Genomic DNA, 27,278 nt, shown 5'->3' on the forward strand with positions numbered 1-27,278 from the left:
TCATAGAAATACAGTTTTAGCTACCCTCAAGGATTCGAAAGCAGAAGTCTCGACTAGAGCCAATGTAAGACCAAAGACGATATATTTGAACATCAAAACATGTTAAATAGGATTCATTTGTTCATATGAATTGAGATAATATAATATGTATCCAAATGTTTAGAAGTACTCCTAGCGAATGTTTGTATCAGTTGTGTTAATAGCCAATGATTAGGCAGTACACCCAGCGAATGTTCGAGTCAGTAGTGGTGACAATCAATCAATGGGCAGGACTCACAGCAAATGTTCGAGTCAGTAGTGTTGACAATCAATCAATGGGCAGGACTCACAGCAAGTGTTCTAGTCCGTCGTGTTAACAATCAATGATTGGGCAGTACTCCCAGCGAACGTTTGGGTCAGTTGTGTAACACCAAGGTCTGATTTCGTTGTCATCTGCTGGAATTCTGCAGAAATTCTTCAGATCATGCCGATCGTGATTATAATTAGGTACGTGAGGAACGGACGTATCCCACCGCTGACAATGTATTCCGGACACAGTCGCTGTAACGCTTCCCTCGTATGATAGGGACGGATCGAAACAGTCGACGGCTGTAAAATAAAATACCATCAATTCTAAAATTAGAAATTGTCATTGGCAAATTTGACGGCTTTTCACCGACAGGGAATTTCGGTCAAGGTCATTCTTCTTAATAGACTTGTAGCTTTTTATGTCAGCATGCTACATGCCTGATATTAGGTATATATGCCTTCTAGAACGTTTGTAACATTCAATAATCAGAATTTGATAAAATGTGTATAAGCTCTATATCAGGTAAATATATTTAGACTCTAATAAAGTAAATGATCATATGTTAATTATATATCGTAACCACAACAGCTCTGATAGCTAATTAGATAATTGATGCAAACTTTAAAATCCGAGATTATTTAAGGATTAACTTGAATAGATTTTTTATGTTATGGAGATATAACACAAAAATCTGAGTGTACTCTAAATAAACCGCGAAGCGGTTTATGATGAGAGTACACTCAGATTTTTGTGTTATATCTCCATAACATAAAAAATATATTCAAATTAATCCTTATAATTCAATTTACTAAAGATAATCTCTTCAATATTCAAAATTCATTATGGGACTCTTTTGTCTATGAAATCATTACGCCGTCATCTCAGCCAATCAGAAGCAACGTTATAAACGGCGACGCCATTTTTTTCTTTATGGGCTGATAAAGTAAATATTTAAGCCAATGAAAATGCTCGTAACAAGCAAAATTGAATTATAACCCGTATATTAGTCTGCGATTTACCGTACCTTTATGTATTGTTTCACGCCCGTATCAGATTTAATTGATAGGCCTATAGCTATAATATTAGGCCATGGGCTAGGAGGGTCCCACATGCACCCCCCCCCCCCCAAACCTCCGAACCAATATTTTTCTGAACCCTTATGACCCACTGATCACAAATCAAAATGTTAACATTGCATAAGTTGGGATGAACTTCCGGTTATGACGTCATCAAGATGGCCGCCATCTCGAATTTCACTAAAAATTGAAAAATAGTCATTACATTAACATTTTTCAACCGAAGGAGACAAATGAGGTATCAAAATGACCACAATAGAACAACAAATATATGTCAGGACCAACAAATCCAATATATGTAGTGATTTCTACGCAGGAAATGAAAAAATCGGATTTAAAGCTAAAAATGGTGATTTTTCAGCAAATTTTTCATATTTTGTATGACGCAGCAAAAATGTTTCTCAACAACAATCTATTATTTCTAATAAGTGTTTTGACCACTTATCATTCATTTTAAACAACAAAAACCAATGTTAACGTTGTATAAGTTCCGGTTATGACGTCATCAAGATGGCCACCATATCGAATTTCACTAAAAAATGAAGAATAGTCATAACACTGATACTTTTCAACTAAAGTAGACAAATGTGGTATCAAAATGACCACAATAGAACGACAAATATATATCGGGACCAAATAATCCAATATGTGTAGTGATTTGTACGGAAGAAATAAAAAAAATAAGCTTTTAAGCTCAAAAATGGTGATTTTTCAGGAAATTTTTTATACTTGGCTTGACGCAGCAGAAATGTTTCCCAACAACAAATTATTACTCGTAATCAGTTATTTAAACTCCTATCAATCAGTAAAAACAAAAACAACAACAAAAATATATAGAAATGCAAAAAAAGAATTATTGTTATACCCTCAATTTTGTAGATTAGCAGCGTCTCAAAAATAATACAACACCTACTGATAGCGTAACAAATGTAACCTAAGCTAAGACTGTGTTTCCGTTAATATCATTAACAGTTCCCAAAGCGTTTGTGTCTTTGAAAATGAGCACATTCATTGTTTATTTCCTATGCATAGCATAAGCAAAATGCCAGATGGTTACTACAATGTAACTGATATGTCTTTCACTGGTTCTCAATGATAACCATTATCATTGTGCGTGCTTTCTCGCCTCACTGACCTATCCACTGAAGAGACTCGGCATATCTGGTAGCTGGTACATGCAGTCCGAATCAGAGTACTCGAGATATCAGTATCCAATTCGTCGAAAGCCAGATCGACGTCTTCGATGTCGATGAGCTCAAGTGACACTGCATTACCAGTGTTGTTCTAGCCTTTTATGACCCATCCATGGCCAGAGTTCATATCAGGAACAACAGGTTCAGGGATGTGGGATCTCTTTCAGATTCTAACATATCGTACGTATATGCTGTTTCAGACTTCTCCGGCATAATGGAAATTACACCAGATGCACATTCTTCCAATGGTGGAATTGGTTCTCCTTAGCACATAACTCCATAATTCGTATGAAGTACTATTCATCAATCTTGTGGACCCTCGTGCAACCATAAATGGCACAGGTGATATCATCGAGGTCATTAATGAGGGCATAAATGTTAAATGTTTTTCATTGGTCTGACTTTTCCCACTCCCTTGAAGGTGCTGGTTGTGTCACATCTGCAGACTTCATTTGTGACCTCAAAGAATCCACCTGTGCCACCTATGGTCACTGAGGTCCACAAGAATGAGGAATTGTGCTTCATACGAATTAAGGAGAACCAACTCAACCCTCCGCAGAATGTTGATCTGGTGTCTTTTCCATCATGCCGGGGAAGTCTGGAACATCATATACGATATGTGAATCTAGGTGAAACTAGGTTGGAAACAGGAAGAGCTCCCACATCCCTGAAGCCGATGTTTCTGATCTTAACTCTGACCATGGACAGTTGACAAGTTAGAACCACGATGGTAACCCGGTAATGTAATGTCACATCAGGTCACCGAGGTCGAAGACGACACTCTGGCGAGAAAGCACGCATAACGAAAATGATTAGCATTAAGAACTAGTGAAAGAAATATGTGACACTGTAGTAACCATCTTATATTTCCTTGCGTTATACACAGGAAATAAACAATGGATGTGCTCATTCTAAAAGACACAATATGTTTCGAAAAGTGTCATGGTATTTACGGAACTTTAATTTGATACCCTATAGCTATTAGTTAGCGTTTTGCTGTAATAATTCAGTTTGAGAGGCTACTAGTCTACAAAATTTCGAACATGAAAATGGATTATTTTGAAGTCGCACTTAGATATTCAGCCAACTTTAAATTCAAATTTTTTAAGATATAAATCGTCAATAGCCAATGTTATATTAAGGAAATTCCAAGACACCAGGAAACTGTAGTGTTAGCGGTTTGGAAAAAAATAACAATCATATGCCGAATCCGGTGATGTTTTGTAAACTTAATGATGGTATAACAATTCTCTTTTGCATTTCTATATATTTTTGTTGTTGTTGTTTTAACCTATTGATAAGAGGTCAAATAACTGATTGTGAATAATAATTTGTTGTTGGGAAACAATTTTGCTGCGTCAAGCCAAATATGAAAAAAAAATGCTGAAAAATTACCATTTTTGAGCTTAAAATACTATTTTTTTCATTTCCTGCGTTCAAATCACTACATATATTGGATTATTTGGTCCTGACATGTATTTGTTGTTCTATTGTGGTCATTTTGATACATCATTTGTCTACTTCAGTTGAAAAATGTCAATGTTATGACTATTTTTCATTTTTCAGTGAAATTCGAGATGCTGGCCATCTTGATGACGTCATAACCGGAACTTCTACGATGTTAACATTGGTTTTGGTTATTTTTGTTGCTTAAACTGATTGACAAGTGGTCAAAACCTTATTAGAAATAATAGATTGCTGTTGGGAAACATTTTTGCTGCGTCAAACAAAATATGAAAAATTTGCTGAAAAATCACCATTTTTGAGCTTAAAATCCGATTTTTTCATTTCTTGCGTAGAAATCACTACATATATTGGATTTGTTGGTCCTGATATCTATTTGCTGTTCTATTGTGGTCATTTTGATACCTCATTTGTCTCCTTCGGTTGAAAAATGTTAATGTTATGACTATTTTTCAATTTTTAGTGAAATTCGAGATGGCGGCCATCTTGATGACGTCATAACCGGAAGTTCATCCCAACTTATGCGATGTTAACATTTTGATTTGTGATCAGTGGGTCATAAGGGTTAAGAAAAATATTGGTTCGGAGGTTTGGGGGGGGGGTGCATGTGGGACCCTCCTAGCCCATGGCCTATATACTTTTCTGTCACTTCTTTTATTGGTAAATCATTTAACATTCAGTTCTGCAAAAACAATCCTTGACCTTTGATTGAAGTAGATCAAAATATTATTATTGGGAAATCAACACTACAATTAATCATACATACTATCCAATAGTGAGACCTTTAAATGTGCTAGAATACATACCAATTCATATGTTTGGTGTTTATTTACTCATATTTTTTCGCAATAATTAAGTAAATATGAACGTGAAGAGTATTAAGTGTAATAATGGTGTTTCAGAAACTGATTTGACCCATACGTGTATATTATGTATTATAATAATAGTAATGAATATGTGATCCATTAAAAAGAGCTATTAATAGATTGGACAGTGAGTACATGTGTGTAGCATCCAAGATTGATTAGCCTGTATATTCCACGGTATAAAAAATCTTGAATGCTATTTGTTTCCGTTACTGTTTCAAATAAATGTCTTTTTCCTTTGTATAACTGTAAGCTGATGTGAAACGTCTTTGCGACAATGGCGTTTAGAGCTGTTTATACCTTTCAGTTAATACACTTTCATTTTTCAGTTTAGGACATTGTCTACCAAAGTGCCTGAGGTAAAAAGATTTACTTGGCGCAAAAGAAACCCTTTGAAACAAGCACGCTTAGACTACATCTTTATATCTGATGGACTCCTTCCCAGTTTAACTGCATCTAAAATTGAGCCAGGGTATAGATCTGATCACTCAATTTCTCAAGGGCTGTGGAAAATGAACAATTCATTACTTCAAGATTCTGATTACTTGGAAACTATCAGATCCGTAATTGTAAAAATAAAAACACAGTATGCATTACCAGTATACAATATTGACAATATTGAAAATATTCCTATGGAAAACTTAATGTTTTTAATAGATGATCAGTTGTTTTTTGGAATCTCTACTACTTGAAATTAGAAGTAAAACTATTTCTTACTCTTGTCATAAAAAGAAAATATGCAATGATTCTGAGAAAAAAACTGATAGATGATATACAGAAATTATAAAAGAATGTATCTTTAAATAATGACTTTATAAATATGCTTTATACAAAAAATAACACGAATTACAGCAATTAAGAAAGCACAAGTTAAAAATAATTGATTTTCAATTTCAACAATATTTTATTGATATTATGTACATCAATAGGATCGGACATCAGGCTACGCCTATTTAAGTCCTCTCCAGATCTTATTTTAAAGTATAAACATGAATTCATTCTGCAATTAATTTATACATATATTTAAATATATACAAATAAATTGAATTAATTACAGTATTGTGATAATAATATTAATAAGTACTGATTAAAGGGGGATAACTCCAATTTTATTTTTGGTAGAAAATGTTTCAGAACAAGTTTAGTTATTTGGATTTCATATTCCTAGTGATTGTAGTTTTTGGATAGGGATAAGAATCATGCTCATTTATTTACAGACTAACATACATACACACCTTGAGATATTAGGCCAAAAAGTCCCCGTGCTTATGCACAATGACCCATCCCTTTGGAATATATGTATGAAAGTCTGACAACAAATGAGCATTTTGTCTTCAGTTGAATATGAAAAAAATTGGTATGAGATTGAATGCAATTTTTTTAATCAATTGGAGTTAACCAACATTTATGGTTCTAATATGTACAGTTTGATTATTCAATTAGATAATTATTATAGTATAAAAGTTTCTCAATATTCGATAAGCAGTATTCAGTATCCATCCAGCCAGGATAGTTAGAGTAAATTAGAAATAAATATTAACATATACAATAGTTTAGATGTTTAATTGCACTGCTAGATAGTATTTTGACTATCAAGTAATTAGATATGGGTACTTGTTACTTGTTTTTGTTTGCTTATATATGCAGAGGGCTATGATACATGTATATAAAATATGTGTTTATCAGTAATCAAATCTTTTAGTATGGCATATATATTCAATCACGCATTGTAAAATATCTTTGTTAATATCATTATTGCAAAATTTACATCCATTTAATAGTGTTTCAATGTTTAAATGATAATGATTATCTGGTAAACCTAAGTTATTTATTCCCTGTATAAGAACTGCTCTCTGTTCATAGAAGTGCCTACAGTCAAAGAAAAAGTGATGTGAATTTTCATTGGTATAATAACAGGAACAGGCTGGAGATTCTCTTAGATGATCATGATAAAGATCAGAGTTTAAATTACTTGCTTGGTTTCGTAGCTGGCACAGAATAATATTATATTTACGGTCGCCATGATATTTAAAAATATTGGAAACTTCTGTGGTAGGAATATCATTATCAATTTTAATACTTTTTTTAAATTGTTCTAATGAATTATTAAATATGAGTTCTATATCTGTTTGATTAAATTCTCTTAGCATTGAGGGAATAAAGCTGTTGGGAGTATAATTCATGTCTACAGAGGGGTATTAAACAGGCGATTATTCCTTAACGTGTAAGGAGTATTATTATTATCATTAAAGAATGGATCAATCAAATTAGTAAGATATCTAGGGGATTCATTATTTACAATTTTAAACATCAATATTGATTTATGTAGTTTTCGTCTGAATGCAAGTGAATCAAGTCCAACTTCAGCATAAAGTTTATTATGAGACGTTCCTCTTCTCAGGCCTGTTATAATTCTTATTGCTTCTATCTGTACAGATTCTAATAAGTCTTTATCTTGGTTTGTACAATTATCCCAAATGACATCCCCATATTCTAAAACAGGTCTTATAAAGGATGTATAAATTTTTAAAAGGCTCTTTCTATCTACATTATGTTTTAGTAATCTTAAAATATTTAGTCTTTTAGAGGCCTGAGTATAAATATTATTAATATGCTTGGACCATTTACCATCACTACTGAAAGTTACCCCCAAATGTTTATGAAATAGAACAGAGTTTACAATATCATCTGCAAAAAGAATATCAGGGTTGAATATATGTCTTTTTCTTGAGAAAAGTACAGTTTCTGTTTTTGAAGGATTAAAATTAATGTCCCACTTCTTTGCCCAATTATTAATATTACTTAGATCATTGGTTAGATTATCTGCAATTTCTACATGGTTATCAGTTATTATTTCATAAAGTGAAGTATCATCAGCAAAGAGTTTAATTTTACTATTTACACATTCAGTTATGTCATTAATATATAATAAGAATAGGAATGGCCCTAAGACAGAACCTTGTGGTACACCGGCATTGACATTTTTAAAAGAAGATAGGAAACCCTCAGTAGATACTCTTTGTTTTCGATCAGAAAGATAATTTCGAAACCATTGTAACACTCTTCCTTTTATACCATAAGACTCTAATTTGAATAATAATCCTTCATGCCAGACTCTGTCGAAAGCTTTGCTAATATCGCAGAATATAAATTTTATTTCATTGTTTTTATCCAAATTATGCACTATCGTATTATAAATATCTAGTAACTGGTTAACTGTAGAGTCTTTAGGCAAAAATCCTGATTGGTGCTTTGATATAATATCACACTCTTTCATATAGTTAAACATATATTTAAAAATTACTTTTTCTATTATTTTACTAAAGCATGGTGTTACAGATATTGGTCTATAATTTGAAGCATTACTCTCAAGCCCTTTTCCTTTATAAATTGCATTGATATCAGCTGTTTTCCAAGATAATGGAATAACTCCAGTTTCTAAAGTTTTATTACACAGTAGAGTAAGAGGGTGTATAAGAGAAGGAGTTAGGTGTTTAATTATTTTTGGTATCATGTTGTCTGGACCAGGAGGTTTTTTTTCATTAAGTAAATCAAGTTGATCTTTAATATCCTGTTCTAAAATAACAATGTTATCTAATCTAAAGGGGAAGGTATTTTCCAAAGGTGGTAATGGATCTAAATTAGCAGATGAAGTAGATATTGAACTGAAATAGTTATTAAGACACTCTGCTTTATCCAAAGGGTGATGTATATAGCAATTATTTTCAAATAATGGAGGCAAAGAATGTGATATATTACTAGAGTTCATAACCGATTTGGCAATTTTCCACCATTTATTTAAAGGAATTGGACTGATCTTGAAGGGATTTTTTTAGTTTATCGAAATGGTTTATTTTTTTCAGTTCGAATTAAATCTATGACTTCATTTCTACTTTGCCTAAAGTTTGCCCAGTCAGTCTGTAAGTTAGTATTTCTGGCTCTTGTATGTAATCTGTTTCTTTTTCTAATTTGTTGTCTTATATTATTGGTCATCCATGGTTTATCATTTGGGCGTACAGTAATAGTTTTAGATGGAATAAATAGATCTATTTGTTCATTTATAGTATCAGTTAAAAGCTTATTGAATTCATTAGAGTCAAGGTTTTGTGTAATTACATCCCAGTTTACATTATTGATATTTGAATTCATCTGTATGAAATTTGCATTATCGTAGAGAAAGATAGTTTTCTTATAAGATTTTTTGTTTGAATACAGAGTAGGAACAAGTAAAATGGATAACTGAGTGATCACTGCATATTGGTGTACTCACTAAGGTATTTCTAATTAGATTAATGTTATTAGTAAAAAGTATATCAATAGCAGTGGAAGTAGTATCAGTTACTCTTGTAGGTTCATTGATTATACTGGTGAGATTAAATTTTGTTAATAGTCTGCTTAAATAGTGGTTGTCAGGAATATTTAACATGTTTACATTTATATCACCAGTTATAATAATATCAGTACCTGTATTTTTGTTATAAACCTCATCAAGAACTGTATCAAGCTTATTCCAATATTCAACATTTGATTCAGGTCTATAAATACATCCTAATAATATTTTTTTATTATTGATGAAAATATCCAACCAGATGAGCTCCAGATCCTCATGTTCCAAGTCTTCTCTTCTTTTAGTGTTTATAGTATTTTTACAATATATAATTATTCCACCTCCTAGCCCAGTCTTTCTATCTAGCCTATGAATATTATCAGAAAATGAATTTAGGTTTATATCAGAGTTTGGGATATTTGGTGTGAGATGAGTTTCAGTCAAGCATAATATATCTTTATCATAGAGTTCTGCTTCAATAATATCAATTTTATTTCTGAGTGACCTAACATTTAAATGAGAGATTTCAAGATTACAATGAGGTCCTGGATTTAACTCTACATCATTACATAAATAAAGTAATAGCTGTTTAGTATATTTCATGTAAATACAATTATCTGAGTTATAGTTATACTTGAAAAAGTATGTTTGTTTTAAAAAATATATTGGGTGGAATATATGGTAATATGTTAATAAACAACATCGATTCAACTCTACTATTAAATCAATTATATATGTACCCTCAAAGATAAGATGTGTCCTGTAGTGAATAGTTATCATATTAGCATACTTAACCATAGTCAGCAGATGATTTAGGAAATCTACAGGACACATCTGTATTTATGCAGCAACAATACTTCAGTTTGGTAAAACACTGTTTTTGGCTGGATGGATATTGATTTAGATCGTGAGTGATAAGATTTCGTATTTGCAGAACGAAAAGTAAACATACCTTAAGATTAAAATACCGTTTCCAATGTTCTTTATCCATATAACAGATTCGGAAGTGGAAAAAACACACATGATCAACACAAGGGATACAAAGCGTCTAATTAACCAAGACTCAGTTTGCCTTTCTTTAGGAATATCAATCATGTATTCCAAAAGCTAAAAACACATACCTTAAATTGAATAGAGGTGAAAAAGAAAAGAAGAAAAAATATTAATTTATTTTTAACTTAAAAAGACTGCGAAAAAATGAGAGGTTTGTCATATTAGAACATGTCAGACTTAATTGAATTTAGTTTGTGACAGATGTGTGGGTTTGGTTTATTTGTATTAGCCGCTAAAAAAAACGATTTCATAACAAAAACAACGTGAAGTTAGAAGCTCACACATGTACACATGCATGTCCTGTATATGTGCAGTGTACGAGAGATCATCGAATATATCGTATGTTTACATTATCGATCGTATGATATATATAAAACTTCTAAAAAAATATAAGGTTATAAGCATGGGATTCCTGACATATTTAAAGATTCAAATTTCAATAGTGGAAGTTCAAGGTATATTTTAATTTACTGACTTTATAATTATTATATATCATTATATGTGTACACGTTTCCACAGTTGTTAAGAACTAATATACATGTATAAGTAAGGTTTTTAACATATTACATGTACATGAAGCAAATTACAGATTATTTTAGACATGATATAACAGATATAAGTATCCGAGTGTAATCAGTAACCAGAACTACAAGTAGTGTATAGACTACACTAGTACTGAGGTAACATAATATGTGAATATAAAGTTTCATCAGTAACTTGTCACAGACAACTCTTTGAAGTTTCCATCACACATATATCTGACATGTAGTCGCATAGTATTGACTTTGGTTTATAGGCATTATAATTTTTTAAAATATCCTACATGTTCCAGTACATACATTTGTTTATGCATGTGAATGAATAGTTATGAGAATTGAAAGGATTGTCAGGTGCTATCAGATGCATACCTATATAGGACTACATATATATAAATAATATATCCGCATAGCTATATAGCTACTAGTATATAGATAACTGATAAGTCTATGGCATTCTATATTTTGAATATATAGAGTCAAAATATAAAATAGTAATAAATAAACATGTTAATATATAGAGTGTTTTTTTAACTGTTGCAGATCTATCATATGAATCGGCCGATAGTTATGTAATCTCTGCATTTCATACTGTACCAAATAAAAAACGGTAACATGATTCGCTCTCGGGCAAAATGGATCAGTGAAGGAGAGAAACCAACTAGTTATTTCTGTCAATTAGAAACAAGAAATTTCACCAACAAAATCATTCCACGGATAGAAAAAGACGATGGCACAGTAATTTTTGATCAGAATGAGATCTTTGATGAAACAAGATTCTTTTATGAAAATCTATACAAAATGAATATCAATTCACAAGATGTTGACTTGGAAGATTTGCTTGACCAATATGAAATCCCAAAGTTATCTCCCCTTGAATCTTTATCGTTGGAAAGGCCTATCACTATTACAGATATGGAGAAAATACTAATGAAAATGAAAGATAATAAAAGTCCCGGTTCTGATGGATTTTCGGCAGAATTTTTTAAAGTGTTTTGGAAACAACTTGGTCATTTCATTCTTAGATCAATTTATCATGGCTTTCAATTTCAGAATTGTCTGTTACTCAAAAGCAAGGTATAATTACATGTATTCCAAAGGTGATAAAACCCCGTAATAAACTTAAAAACTGGAGACCTATTACACTTCTTAACACTGTTAACAAATTAGCTTCTGGTACAATAGCAGAGAGGATAAAGACATTTATAACTAAATTGATAAGTAATAATCAAACTGGATAGAAAAGGTAGATATATTGGTGAAAACACGCGTTTGATATATGATTTGATGCAATACACTGAAGAAAATATTTACCTAGACTTTTATTATTAATTGATTTCGAAAATGTATTTGACTCTGTTTCCTGGAATTTTATCAAAGAAACCTTATCATTTTTAGCTCACCTGGTCCGAAGGACCAAGGTGAGCTTATGCCATACCGTGGCGTCCGTCGTCCGTCGTCCGTCCGTCGTCCGTCGTCCGTCGTCCGTCCGTCCGTCAACAATCGACTTCTTCTCCATAACCGCTGGTCGGATTTCAACAAAATTTGACTGGTAGCATCCTTATGGGCTACTAACTGAAAATTGTACAAATGATGGGGCTGACCCCCCAGGGGCCTGAGGGGCGGGGCCAAAAGGGGTCAATTTGGCTATTTTTCATATAAACGACTTCTTCTCTGAAACCAAGCATGGGATAGCACCCATAATGCAATGGTAGCATTCTTATAGGGTGGGGATTCAAAATTGTACAAATGATGGGGCTGACCCCCGGGCTGAGGCTGCCCCCTGAGGGCTCTGGGATAATGACAAATGATGGGCTGACCCCGGGGCCTGAGGGGCGGGGCAAAAGGGGTCAATTTGGCTATTTCCATATAAACGACTTCTTCTCTGAAACCAAGCATGGGATAGCATCCATAATGCAATGGTAGCATCCTTATAGGGTGGGGATTCAAAATTGTACAAATGATGGGGCTGACCCCCCGGGGGCCTGAGGGGCGGGGTCAAATGGGGTCAATTTGGCTATTTCCATATAAACGACTTCTTCTCTGAAACTAAGCATGAGATAGCACTCATAATGCAATGGTAGTATCGTTATAGGGTGGGGATTCAAAATTGTACAAATGATGTGGCTGACCCCCCGTGGGCCTGAGGGGCGGGGTAAAAAGTGGCCAATTTGGCTATTTCCATATAAACGACTTCTTCTCTAAAACTAAGCATGGGATAGCACCCATAATGCAATGGTAGCATCCTTATAGGGTGGGGATTCAAAATTGTACAAATGATGGGGCTGACCCCCCGGGGGCCTGAGGGGCGGGGTCAAATGGGGTCAATTTGGCTATTTCCATATAAACGACTTCTTCTCTGAAACTAAGCATGAGATAGCACTCATAATGCAATGGTAGTATCTTTATAGGTTGGGGATTCAAAATTGTACAAATGATGTGGCTGACCCCCGGGGGGGCCTGAGGGGCGGGGTCAAAAGGGGCCAATTTTGCTATTTCCATATAAACGACTTCTTCTCTGAAACTAAGCATGGTATAGCACCCATAATGCAATGGTGACATCTTTATAGGGTGGGGATTCAAAATTGTGCAAATGATGGGGCTGACCCCCAGGGGGCCTGAGGGGCGGGGTCGAAAGTGGCCAATTTGGCTATTTCCATTTAAACGACTTCTTCTCTGAAACTAAGCACGGTATAGCACCCATAATACAATGGTAGTATCCTTATAGTGTGGGGATTCAAAATTGTTCAAATGATAGGGCTGACCCCCCGGGGGCCTGAGGGGCGGGGTCAAAAGTGGTCAATTTCCATATATATATGACTTTTTCTCTGCAACTTAACATGGGATTACGCTCATAATGCAATGGTTACATCCTTATAGGGTTTGGATTCAAAATTTTGTAAATGATGGGGCTGACCCCCCGGGGGCCTGAAGGGTGGGGTCAAAAGGGGTCAATTTAGCTATTTCCATATAAACGACTTCTTCTCTGCAACTAAGAATGGAAGAGCACTTATAGTGCAATGGTAGCATCCTTATAGGGTTGGGATTTGAAATTGTACAAATGATAGGGCTGACCCCCGGGGCCTTAGACGGCAATAGATGCGAGGTCAAAAGGTCAATTAGGCTACTATTTTCATATAAATTACTTTGTCTCTGAACCTATGTATTGGATAGCATATTTGTATGGTATCAATAGCATCATTGTATGGTTGTGATTCAAAATTAAACTTTGGGAGTCAATTTTGCTTATTTTTCTAATTGTCAGAGTCTTGTGATAATTACTAACAAAAAACCAGGTGAGCGATACAGGCCCTCTGGGCCTCTTGTTTAATTTTGGACCCTCTATCATTAATTGGAACAAACTTTTTCAAAACAACATTAACTCTGCTGTTAATATAGGTGGAAACTTATCCAATTTCTTCGCTATTGAACTGGTTGTCGACAAGGGGACCCAATCTCATCGTATATTTTTATTCTCTGTGTGGAAATTTATCAATCGTATTGAGAAACGATTAAGATATAAAAGGTATTGTTATGAACGACAAAGAAGTTCTAATTTCTCAGTTTGCCGATGATACAACAGTGATTCTTCATGGTTCAGAAAACTCTTTGACCTCTACTTTCTGTCCCCTGGCCGAGACACAAGTCTATAAAAGTGGTAGTTTCTGTTCCTGCTTGGCGCTCAGCATGCAGGGAGTGGGACGACTGGTTCGCCCGTTGTCAGTATAATGTGACCGGGTGAGGTGTGTTGCTTGGTGTCTTCGGCGGCATGCTTCATTGAGATAGCACTATAAAAAGGGCAACAGTTCCACTTCACAAGAGGACACAACATGAAAATACCGCAGTCTCCCAAAACACGCACCTCGCAACATACACGCAACACACAGCATACATGGGAGGCCGTCCTTACATGACCATAGCTGTTAATAGGACGTTAATTAATCAAACAAACAAACAAACAAATACAACAACTTAACTTTTATACCAGAATTTCAAGTCTCAAAATGAATTTCACCAAGACCCAGGTAGTTTGGATTGGCAGTATAAAATACAGTAATGATAAATACACCACAGAATATAATCTTTCATGGGGTATAACAAAAAATAAAGAAATCTTTCTCCAATTGGTAAGATAACTGTGATAAAAACATTACTTATTTCCCAATTTAATCAGCTCTTTATAGCACTTCCAACACCACATGACTCTTATATAAAGAAAATCAACAGCATATTATATGAATTTTTATGGAGTGGAAAAACAGATGAAATTAAACATGACATCATTGTTTAATCATACAAAGAGGGTGGCTTGAAAATGATTAATTTAAAATCTTTTATAACAGCTCTTGAAGCAACATGGGTAAGAAGAATATATAAGGATGAGGTTAGTTGGATGTGCATTTTGGACAAATATATTGATAAGTATTCACTAGCTAATTGTTGAACATGTAAACTTCAGAAAAACCTTAGATGGATGTACTAATTTATTTTGGAAAGATGTTCTCGAAGCATGGAAACAAACAATAGATTCATCTAAGATATATGATGATCACATATGCAAAAATCCAATATGGTATACTCAACATATCAGAATTAATAACAAACCAGTCTTCTATAATGAATGGTATAATAAAGGTGTATTTTTCATATACGATCTTATCAAAGAAGATGGTTCATTTTATGATTTTGTTGAATTTCATGATATATATGGTATTAGATCCAATTTTTTGACATACTTCAGTATAATCTCAGCAGTAAAACAATACGAGAACAGCAAACATCATCCTATCCTTTCTGAAATGCCTGTGTGTTTACCGAATATACCTCTAAATTTAAACATCATACTGAGGAAGTCGAAGGGTGCTCAAGATATATATAGAGTGTTATGTCAAAATGAAATCAAACCTACATCACAACAAAAATGGTCTTTAACTTTTAACATAGACTAAAATAAATGGAAAGAAATATACACAAGTCCTTTTAGAACCATACATAGCACAAATTTAAGATGGCTACAATATAGAATAAATCATAATAACAAACACTCCTTTACATAAAATGGGAATAAAACTAGACCCGTCCTGCACTTTTTGTAAAACTCACCTGGAAATAATTGCACATCTGTTTTGGGAATGTGATAAAGTTCATAATTTAATGAGAGAATTTAAACATGCGCTAACAGCCATAAATATTGAAGTTAATTGGGTAAAACAGGAATTTATTTTGGGAACATTAAGCTTCTGTGATGCTGACATAATTATAGACAATCATATTTTACTTATTATAAAACAATACATATTTAAGATTAAATGTTTTGAAAATGAAATCGGCTTAACAAGCTTAAAAAACCATATACGCTTCGAACTAAAATCACATAAATTTTAAATGAAAAAACATAAAAGTGTATAGAAATAGCATCGATTTGCAAAGTAAATTGGAAAAATGGCTTCATTTATAAATTTTTATGTTACTTATATATAATGTACATATTGCATCTGATCTTAAACTATGATATGATTACAAAAATAGTAACTAGTTATTTATCAATGCTATATTATTTAATAGCAATAATTCAGTCTCAGGCTTGTTTCCCCCCTGTCCCCCGTCCCCATGTAATAATAGTTTTGTTTCGCGTCTTTGTGTATGTGTATGCATATGGGTGAGTGAGGGTATGTGTGTTTGTGTACATGTATAAATGTATGTGTACATGTCATGTGCAGGTATATTTATGCATGAATATGTGTGTGTGTACGTATGTTTATGGGTAGATATTATGTATGTAACTATACTGTTTATATATGTATGTAAGTTTGATAGTGTGTACGTGAGGGTGTGTGCGTGTAGACTAGGTATTTAAACAAAGTTCAATGCGGTTATACATTTCGCAATTCCTTTATTTAAAAACAAATTTCTACATAATTCCACCTCTACTTAAACTGTAATAGAAAGTAAAATGCTCAACTTAGACCTACTGAATTAATCATGATCTATATTCTGTATGATATATACATGTACATTTATACGTACGCATGCATGTAAAGATATGCAAGTTTATGTTTTGTATTGTCTTGTATTGTTTATTATGATAAAAATTGAATGAAAAATTTTTTTTTTTAAAAACAAACATTGTAGCTATTTATATGTCAGTATGCTACAGACCTACATTTGTGTTTGAAGTTTGAATCGGTGAAGGCTAATCTGAAGAAATTATTGTGTAGGTTATTAATTTTGACAGAATATGCAAATGTACATTTTAGGAAAAAAGTCTGAAATGTTTGTTGTTAATTCCAGTAGTATTTATATGTTTATACCGTGTACTTTTGTTCCAGGAGTGTACATTCTTCTCACATATATTGGACAAATCAACCAGCTACACAACAGATAACGACAGTAATAACTATGTTTATCCATACACACTTTAGACTTTTGAACGAAGTCATGGACATAAAAACTAGTGATAATACTACAAATCGCCAATTTCTGATTTTTACAAAAATGAAACCAGAAAGCGCATGAATGTAAATTACATCTAAATATTACATATGAATTTTGACCAATTTTAATTCTCGAATATATTTTCATAGTGATAAATATTGCAACACGTTATGTGTCAAATAAACTACATTGTAGATGTCAAGAATAATTATCTGGTTACAATGGCTACTACAGTTACTGAAAATATAACCTTCCACACGTCGTCCTTTCTGTTTTCTTAAAAAATAAAATTAACTGCTCCTTACATGTTGATATAGAAATTGAGATAATGACTTACATGAACATGAAACAGATGCTTGAGTGTAAATTCCGTCGACAATCCTGGCTACTGGGAATGACTCCTTTGGTTGCGGATCCATGAGTGCCGTACATTCGTACATGGTGATGTTGGTGTCGTCCCCTGGGTGGTAGAGTCTGGTGTTGGGCAGCAGATCACCATACATACCAGGGGTTAACATTAAACCTGTAACAGGGTCAGAAAGGTTTTCTTCTAACAGGGTCAGAAAGGTTTTCTTATACACTATTACAAGAGAGTACATATCTAACAGGGACATAAAAAACTGGTTTTGATTCATCAATATACCGAAATGAACGATGCATGAGTATTTATTGTATTGAAGCGATTATAAAACATATGATCTCGGAGATAAACTATACCCGAATTACGAAGTAAATGAATTGGAAATAATCCGGCTTTGAAAATAAGCGTGCGATTTCATACGATAAAGAAAATATTACTATCAAGTTTCAATCTGATTAAAATACAGATCCATATTATCACTATTGAACGGAGTGGTTATAAGGATCTGTGTTTTAATCAGATTGATCAAGCTTTTAGGATAATTCTTTTGGTATACCACAGTCTCCTAAAATACCGCACACAACACTATTTTATATATGCGAGACATCAAACGTACCTTTCAATGCGTTACTGTGCAAAACAATATTGAACAGGTAAGCGATGACTTCATGTATTAACTTTACAAAAATCCAACATGGCTGCCACAGCCGCCATCTTGAAAACACATTTTGAACTACTGCTTTAGTTATATTGATTGATCCTCACATGGTCCTGACAAAGTGTTTTTCTTTTTCGGGTAGATCCAAAATGCAATTTAGCCGTCAAATCCGACTTGAAAACATATTTTGAACTTTTTCTCAAGTACTTCTCGATAAAATTTCATTACATCTCAGGTTGATCCCAAATCGAAGATGACCATCATGACATTATATATCTTTTTAGTTTTCTATATGACTGTTGCCAAGTTAGTCAGATGACTATATATTATATTAGATATGTAGTTTCTTTGGCAAATGTCAAAACATATTCTCAAAGGGTGTAATGTCATTTGACGCTAACCTGTTGAACTCAAGATTTGTGTAATGAAGCTCACATAAACACCGATCCAATATGCTATATATTGAACGTCACGTAACATTAGCTCGTTTTAGCTAATGAGAAGAGTGAAAAATCGAAGCATATCTAATAAATGTGTGTGTATATATATATATAGAAGAAACCTGTTGCATCACCATTATAAATCTATGTTACTGAATTCTAACTCACCATGGCTGACGCAAACGCTGTTTTGTGACGTAAGCTCCACACATTTTTCACCGGACTGACAATGATGACCACCACATACACCTGCCAATATCTGCGGAATATAAAACAGAAATACCGCGCACTCAACATAGAAAAATTGGCCTGGGAGTTGTGTTGTACGATTCTAGGTGGCATACCACACGCTCAACATGGAACAATTAGACTGGGAGGTGTGTTGTACGTTGACTTTGGTTGCATACCACACACTCAGCATAGACAATTAGACTTGGAGGTGTGATGTACGGTGTCTTTGGTTTCATACCACACACTCAGCATAGCCAATTAGACTTGGAGGTGTGTTGTATGGTGTCTTTGCTTGCATACCACACACTCAGCATAGACAATTAGACTTGGAGGTGTGATGTACGGTGTCTTTGGTTGCATACCACACACTCAACATAGACAATTAGACTTGGAGGTGTGCTGTATGGTGTCTTTGGTTGCATACCACACACTCAGCATAGACATTAGACTTGAAGGTATGATATACGATGACTTTGGTGGTATACCACACACTCAGCATAGCCAATTAGACTTGGAGGTGTGTTGTATGGTGTCTTTGCTTGCATACCACACACTCAGCATAGACAATTAGACTTGGAGGTGTGATGTACGGTGTCTTTGGTTGCATACCACACACTCAGCATAGACATTAGACTTGAAGGTATGATATACGATGACTTTGGTGGTATACCACACACTCAGCATAGCCAATTAGACTTGGAGGTGTGTTGTATGGTGTCTTTGCTTGCATACCACACACTCAGCATAGACAATAAGACTGGGAGGTGTGCTGTATGGTGTCTTTGATTGCATACCACACACTCAGCATAGACAATAAGACTGGGAGGTGTGCTGTATGGTGTCTTTGATTGCATACCACACACTCAGCATAGACAATAAGACTTGGAGTTGTGATGTACGATGTCTTTGATTGCATACCACACACTCAGCATAGACAATAAGACTGGGAGGTGTGCTGTATGGTGTCTTTGGTTGCATACCACACACTCAAATTAAAACAATAGTACTGGGAGGTGTGTTGAACGGTGTCTTTGGTTGCATTACACACACTCAACCAGGAACGATTTGACTGGGAGTTGTGTCAGGGACTGCGTGTGGCACTTGGAGCTTTTCGAACAACACATGTGAAGAGTCTCCATGTGGAAGCTAATGAGCCATCTCTAGACGATCGACGAAAGAAATTATCCTTACAGTATGCTGCCCAACTGAAATTCAATCCCAAAAACCCCGCATTCGATCTGGTATTTAATCCACAACACCAGGACAAATTAAGACAAAATCAAAAGCTCATACCAACATTTGGCATCAGAATTTCAAATTTTTTGCAGGAACTAAATATAAATTTCGACACCATTGACGAGTACACCGTATCGGATGTACCACCATGGCTCATTCAAACACCTGATATCAATTTATCTTTGCATGAGAGGGCAAAGTCCAGTACATTACCCGAAGAACATAAATCCTCCTTTCGGGAGTGCATTAGGGCTTTCCCTGATCATGTTAAGATCTACACTGACGGATCAAAGGTGGTGATAATGTTGCGGCAGCATGCTGTACATCTAATCACTGTTCCTCTATCCGACTTCCAGATGTTGCCTCCATTTTCTCTGGGAATCTTGTGCTATCGGTCTGGCTCTTGATTACATCGAAGAACACCGCATTGAAAAGGCAGTCATCTGTTCAGACTCTCTTTTGGTTCTTCAGGCTTTGAAATCAAGATGTAGAAATACTCTAATCTAAAATCTTTTAATCCGAACATTTCGATTATCTTCTAAAACTAAAATTACTTATCTCTGGATTCCCAGTCATGTGGGTATAAAGGGGAATGAACAGGCTGATAAAGCAGCTAAGACTGCTCTTCGCCTAGCACAAACAGATTTGAAACTACAATACACCGACATCAAACTTCAATTCACTCAGCCATCAAACACCATTGGCAGCAAAGGTGGTCTACCGAAACACAATAAACTGTTTAAAATTCAACCTACACTTAATCCTAAACTGTCCAGTCGGAGAGACCGCAGAGAGGAAGTTGTTCTCTCTCGGCTCCGAACTGGACACACATATTTTACACATTCCTATCTATTGAGAGGGGAGGATCCTCCCACATGCCATGCATGTGATTCTCCTCTCACAGTGGAGCATATTTTAGTGCACTGTATTGATTTTAAGCACATACGAGATAAGCACTACGATGTCTCCGACATGTACACTTTGTTTCATGCCGTGAGACATAATCGTATTTTTAATTATCTCAAAGAAATCGGTATTTTAGATAAAATATGAACGTTTTTCTCATCATATCATCGTATCAACTCAACATTTCATCGTTTCATCAACATTTTGCATGAGTTTTCTCGTGTGTTTTAGCCAAAACTATTTTATCCCATGCAAACCTTTTTTTTATCAAATAAACGTTTACAATCTGTGTTTTAATCCTTACTTGCCTTTTCTTACCCTGATCTTTTATCCTGATATTAATGCCTGACTTGTAGTTTGGCCCTAAATGACCTTAGTTGTCGATGGGCCGTAAAACTCAAACAAATAAAAATACAGTTGTGTTGTACGATCTCTTTGGTAGCATACCATACACTCAACTAATACTTTTTTAGACTGGTAGATGTGATGTACGGTGTCTTTGGTGGCGTTCCACACACTCAACACAGAACAATTAGACTGGGAGATGTGTCGGACGGTGTATTTGGTGGCATACCACACACTCAAAATAGAACAATAAGACTGGGTGGTGTGATGTAAGGTGTATTTGGCGGCATACCACACACTCAACATAGTGTAAATATACTGGGATGTGTGTTGTACGGTGTATATGGTGGCATACCACACACTAAATATAGATCCTTTAGACTTTGAGGTGTGTTGTGCGGAGTCTTTGGTGGCAAAACACACACTCAACATAGAGCAAACATACTGGGAGGTGTGTTGTACGGTACACAAAGTAACAAAATAGGTAACGTCCCAAACCATACCAGCATTCACACGCACTACACGTTATATACAGGGGCCTAAGAATAGTTGGTAATACCATCTTAAGACCACGTAAGCATTAAATGTAGATTATTGTCTGACAGATATGATCTGTAAGGCAGGCGGTCAGATCTTTGTATTTCCTTATGGTAGCTTTATCATTGACTTCCTCTTCCCAAACATATGTAGTCTATATTACTGTTCCTGGGACGAGGTCGATTGTGGATGATTACTTTGGCAATATGGTATAGTGATGAGATGTTTTAAAGCTGTACCACAATCAACCAAAACAAACCCAGCCCTCAGCACTCGTACCAGAACATACCCCAGTAACTAATGCCCCCCAAAAAACCGCAAGCATCTTGCGTAACAGATTCCATACTCTTGCCGCACAGCCTTCCCAAAATTATATTGCCACTGCACAGTACCTGTATGTTGTGCTGCTAAGTTAAATGCAATATTAGCTTTGTCAGTTACGCTCTGGCGTACTTATACATTCATTGCAGTTCAAGAAGTCACAAAAAGACTGGGATTCACTTAAAGTTGTATTTCTTGTAATTGTCAGTGTGAGTATGGATGCTTATATATAATGGTAGAGATTCATAAAAACATCAATACACTATTGACAAAGTGATATATCTCCATTCTACTTTCAGTTTCCTTTGTGATGGGGAACATCAGGCTATCATTCCGAAGGGTCAGGATGACCTATTGTCATCATGCACCGTCCGTCGTCGTGCGCCGTGCGCCGTCCGCCGTGCGCCGTGCGCCGTGTAAACTTTTCATTCAAACGACTTCTTCTCAATAACCGGAAGTCCCAGGGTACTCATATTTGGCCTGTAGGCTGCTGGGATGGAGGGCTACCAAGTTTGTACAAATGAATGACCTTGACCTTCATTCAAGGTCACGGGTCAAAAAGGCTAAAATCTTTAAACGACTTCTTCTCAAAAACCAGAAGGCCCAGGGTACTGATATTTGGCCTGTAGGATGCTGGGATGGAGGGCTACCAAGTTTGTTCAAATAAATGACTTTGACTTTCATTCAAGGTCACAGGGGTCAAATAGGCTAAAATCCTTTAAACAACTTCTTGTGAATAACTAATCGGCCTAGAGACCTGATATTAGGCCTGTGGCATGCTTGGATGAAGGGCTACCAAGTTTGTTCAAATAAATGACCTTGACCTTCATTCAAGGTCACGAGGCTCAAATAGGCTAAAATCTTTAAATGACTTCTTCTCAAGAACCAGAAGGCCCAGGGTACTGATATTGGCCCTGTGACATGCTGGGATGAAGGGCTACCAAGTTTGTTCAAAGGATTGACCTTGATCTTCATTCAAGGTCACGGGGCTCAAATAGGCTAAAATCTTTAAACGCCTATGTTGTATTGTACTAATAGTCAGATGACCGTTAAGGCCCATGGGCCTCTTGTTTTCTATATTCAGAAGCTGATGCTATGACTGTTCCGTTTATTGAACTTGGTGACGTCAACACTAAGCGCAAGCAGGAAATTCAAAAGATATGTGTGTATTGTTTTGAATTTGAATGATTGTTATCGAAGTATTATTGATAAGCGCCAATATACGTATCTTTCTTCCGAGTGGGCTTCATATCAACTGTATGTCCAAGTTGGGAACAGCTTAAAAATGTCGCATGAAATATTACACATTTTGAAAGAACCGCAACGGTTAATTCTATTTCCAACTTTCGAGTGATATCAGAAAACCTAGTTGATCCACATTTACAATACCAGTACAGATCAAAACAGATCGTAACAGTTAGGAGATTTCCGAGCTATTCTAAACGTGTACACGTGAAGAATCAATATTTTAATTTAAGTATTTAATAATTATGCGAAAACGAACTTTTCGGTAAATATGGGAAGTTTATAATTAGAGAAGCTGAGAAAAATATGTTAAAAAAAATTAAATGTTTTTCTATGACAAAATGAGGAAAAATGGTTATAGATGTTTCAATATCTTTTAGAATGTTTAAATATTCTTAAAATTGATCAATATGAACATGTATCCTTATGAAGATGATTGAAATGGGTTGAAGTGTTATATTTATGCTCGTACATCCTGTTTATCGATGATATTGTATCATCTACTGTCATATCGTATAGTCGGTTGACCATGGCAACGCACCAGAAACTGGTCGAACCTGTTATTTGCCGCCAAATCATCTGCTGATCCATCGAATGATATTTCATACTTTGCAGACGTATTAGTTTTATTGTCTAACTTTATCTTTTGTATGTTTTTTATAACTGGAGTGACTACTTAAAGATGCTCTACCGCCGACAGAGCATAAGTGGTATTCATCAATTGAACAGTAATTGGTGTGAAAATGTGTATATATATGTCTAATTAACACAAAAAATAGTAATATGAAATAATTATTTATTTTGTTTTGGTGCATGCACAATCAATACTCCATATAGAACATAGTGCCATAGAATCATTTCGAGATGCAATTAATTATTTTCAATATTTAGAAGTTAAAACCTTTCAATGGTGGTAATGGTGTAAAAAAAAGTAGCTTTTGTAACTGAAAAAAATACTTCTTCGGTTTATGATAACGAAAAAAAAAGTGACATTTGACAGCGGTGGAGCATCTTTAAATATATAAAGAAGCATTGAATGCACGCTATTGGATATTCTAGATCACCCTATGTATGTTACATATACACACCAATGCATGAACAAATATATCGCCACAAACAATACTTAAATGACCCTAACTGTTGATAGTACGTTACACCTGATAACTCAAACCTAAAAGACATTTTCCAGTTCCCCTCGTACACCTACCTTTTCCTGAGTATATATGTGGCATATAGTACACTTCAGTTTCCCCTATATCCTTATTTACGTCTGGAATATTTGACATATATTGTCCTTCAGTTGCCCCTATATCTATACTTACTTCTGGTATATTTTTGGCATATATTGCCCTTCAGTTGCCCCTATGGCCATACTTACATCTGGTATATTTTTTGGCATATATTAACTCCCAGTTCGTGCTATATCCATACTTATATCTGGTATATTTGTGGCGTATATTTGTCCTTTAGTTGCCTCTATATACATGCTTACATCGGGTTTTTAAGGCATATAATACTTCCAAGTTGGCGCTATGTCCTTATTTACATCTGGGATATTTATGGCTTTTATTGCCCTTCTTTTTTCCCCATTGTCAATACTTGCATCTGGTATATTTGTGGCATGTATTGTCCTTCCGTTGCCCCTATATCCTTATACATATATGTACATATATTTAGGACATAAGTTGTCCTTAAGTTGCACCTATATCCTTATTTACATCTGGTACATTTGTGGCATATGTAGCCCTTCATCGCCCCGATATCCATACTTATATCTGGTATATTTTTTGGCATATATTACCTCCCAGTTGGCGTTATATCCATTTTTACATCTGGTTCATTTGTGACATATATTGCCCTTCATTTGCCTCTATATCCTTATTTACATCTTGTATATTTGTGGCATGTATTGCCCTTCAGTTGCACCTTTATCCATACTTACATCTGGTAAATATGTTGGATTTATTAGCCTCTCAGTTGGCGTTATATTCATATTTTCATCTGGTATATTTGTGGCAGCCCTTTAGTTGCCCTGTATCAATACTGACATCTGGTATATTTGTAGCATATACTGCCCTCCAGTTGCCCCTAAATCCATACTTACATCTGGTATATTTGTGGCAGATATTGCCCTTCACTTGCCTCTATATCCATACTTACTTCTGGTATATATGTTGCATTTATTACCCACGAGTTGTCCTTACATCCATATTTACATCTTGTATATATTTGGCATGTATTGCCCTTCAGTTGCCCCTAAATCCATACTTACATCTGGTATATATGTTGCATATATTACCTTCCCAGTTGGCGCTTTATCCATATTTTCATCTGGTATATTTGTGGCAGCCCTTCAGTTGCCCTGTATCAATACTTACATCTGGTATATTTGTGGTATATATTGTCAATCAATTGCCGCTATATCCATACTTACATCTGGTATATTTGTGGCAGCCCTTCAGTTGCCCTGTATCAATACTTACATCTGGTATATTTGTGGTATATATTGTCAACCAGTTGCCGCTATATCCATACTTACATCTGGTATATTTGTGGCATATATTGCCATCCAGCTGCCCCATATACATACTTACATCTGGTATATTTGTGGCATATATTGCCCTCTAAAAACCCCTATATCCCTACTTACATCCGGTATATTTGTGGCATATATTGCCCTCCAGATACCCCTATATCCATACTTACGCCTGGTATATTTGTGGCATATATTGCCCTCCAGATACCCCTATATCCATACTTACGCCTGGTATATTCGTGGCATATATTGCCCTCGAGATACCCCTATATCCATACTTACATCTGGGATATTCCTGGCATATATTGCCCTCCAGATACCTTATGTCCCTACTTACATCTGGTATATTCGTGGCATATATTGCCATTCAGCTGCCCCTATATCCATACTTACATGTGGTATATTCGTGGCATATATTGCCCTGCAGCTGCCCCTATATCCCTACTTACATCTGGTATATTCGTGGCATATAATGCCCTCCAGTCGCTGTTGTTTGTCAACATTTCAGGCTGAAGAGAACCATGTAGGTGGAGAAGCTCACATTTCAAGAAACCCTGATTGTAGTTGACAGCCGTACAGAATGAGAACAGCAGACACTCCCTTAGACAAAGTAAGAGTGAACATTCTCCTGGTATGACATGTTTACAGTTTCCATAACACTCCAGTCTTTTGTCAGAAATAAGAGGTATGTCTAAACAGCTCGGAAGGACACATGAGATATACACCAACACTAAAATTACGTGTATAATGTACTTTACAAGTCTCATGTTCGTATTTCGATTCCTCGCATTAAACTGGTCATGTTTTGTCAAAAGTCAGCAGTTGTCTACTCTGTGGGGCGTGATAATTGGTCAAATATCGAATTTACCATCATTAGCAACATTTTAAAGTTATACTTCTAACGCATATTGGCCTGCTCATGAACTTAATGTTCTCTGAAATATTTATAGTTGAATCAACTATCTCATACCCTAACGATATGTGAGGTGAGGACTGTCGTTTGACTAAAGTCATTTAGATGGTATGATAGGACGGCTGACACCGTTATAACAATTAATATTTCATCAGTGAATGTGATGATTTATCCTGCAACTGCCCCACTATACTGACGGGTAAATACTACCATAGCATAAGGGGTCATGTTCAGATGACCTTTCGTACCACGTGTACTTTTAAAGATCACATGCATTTTCTACACCTTGCTACATAAATTGAAAACGACA

The 27,278-nt window shown here is 35.2% G+C and overlaps 1 protein-coding gene across 1 annotated transcript; it reads right to left on the reverse strand.

The window, feature by feature from the left end:
• LOC138309712 (hepatocyte growth factor-like protein) lies at positions 1–27,117 on the reverse strand. Its single transcript, XM_069250930.1, has 4 exons — positions 26,505–27,117; positions 18,867–18,957; positions 17,577–17,762; positions 1–588 (listed from the first exon to the last, which is right to left on the reverse strand). The coding sequence occupies exons 1-4, from the start codon at positions 26,820–26,822 to the stop codon at positions 353–355; spliced, it is 831 nt and encodes a 276-aa protein (XP_069107031.1). The 5' UTR covers positions 26,823–27,117; the 3' UTR covers positions 1–352.
• Between the last annotated feature and the right edge of the window lie 161 nt (positions 27,118–27,278).

The sequence above is a fragment of the Argopecten irradians genome, chromosome 15 (assembly GCF_041381155.1).
Source record: "Argopecten irradians isolate NY chromosome 15, Ai_NY, whole genome shotgun sequence".
Taxonomy (NCBI): Eukaryota; Metazoa; Mollusca; class Bivalvia; order Pectinida; family Pectinidae; genus Argopecten; species Argopecten irradians.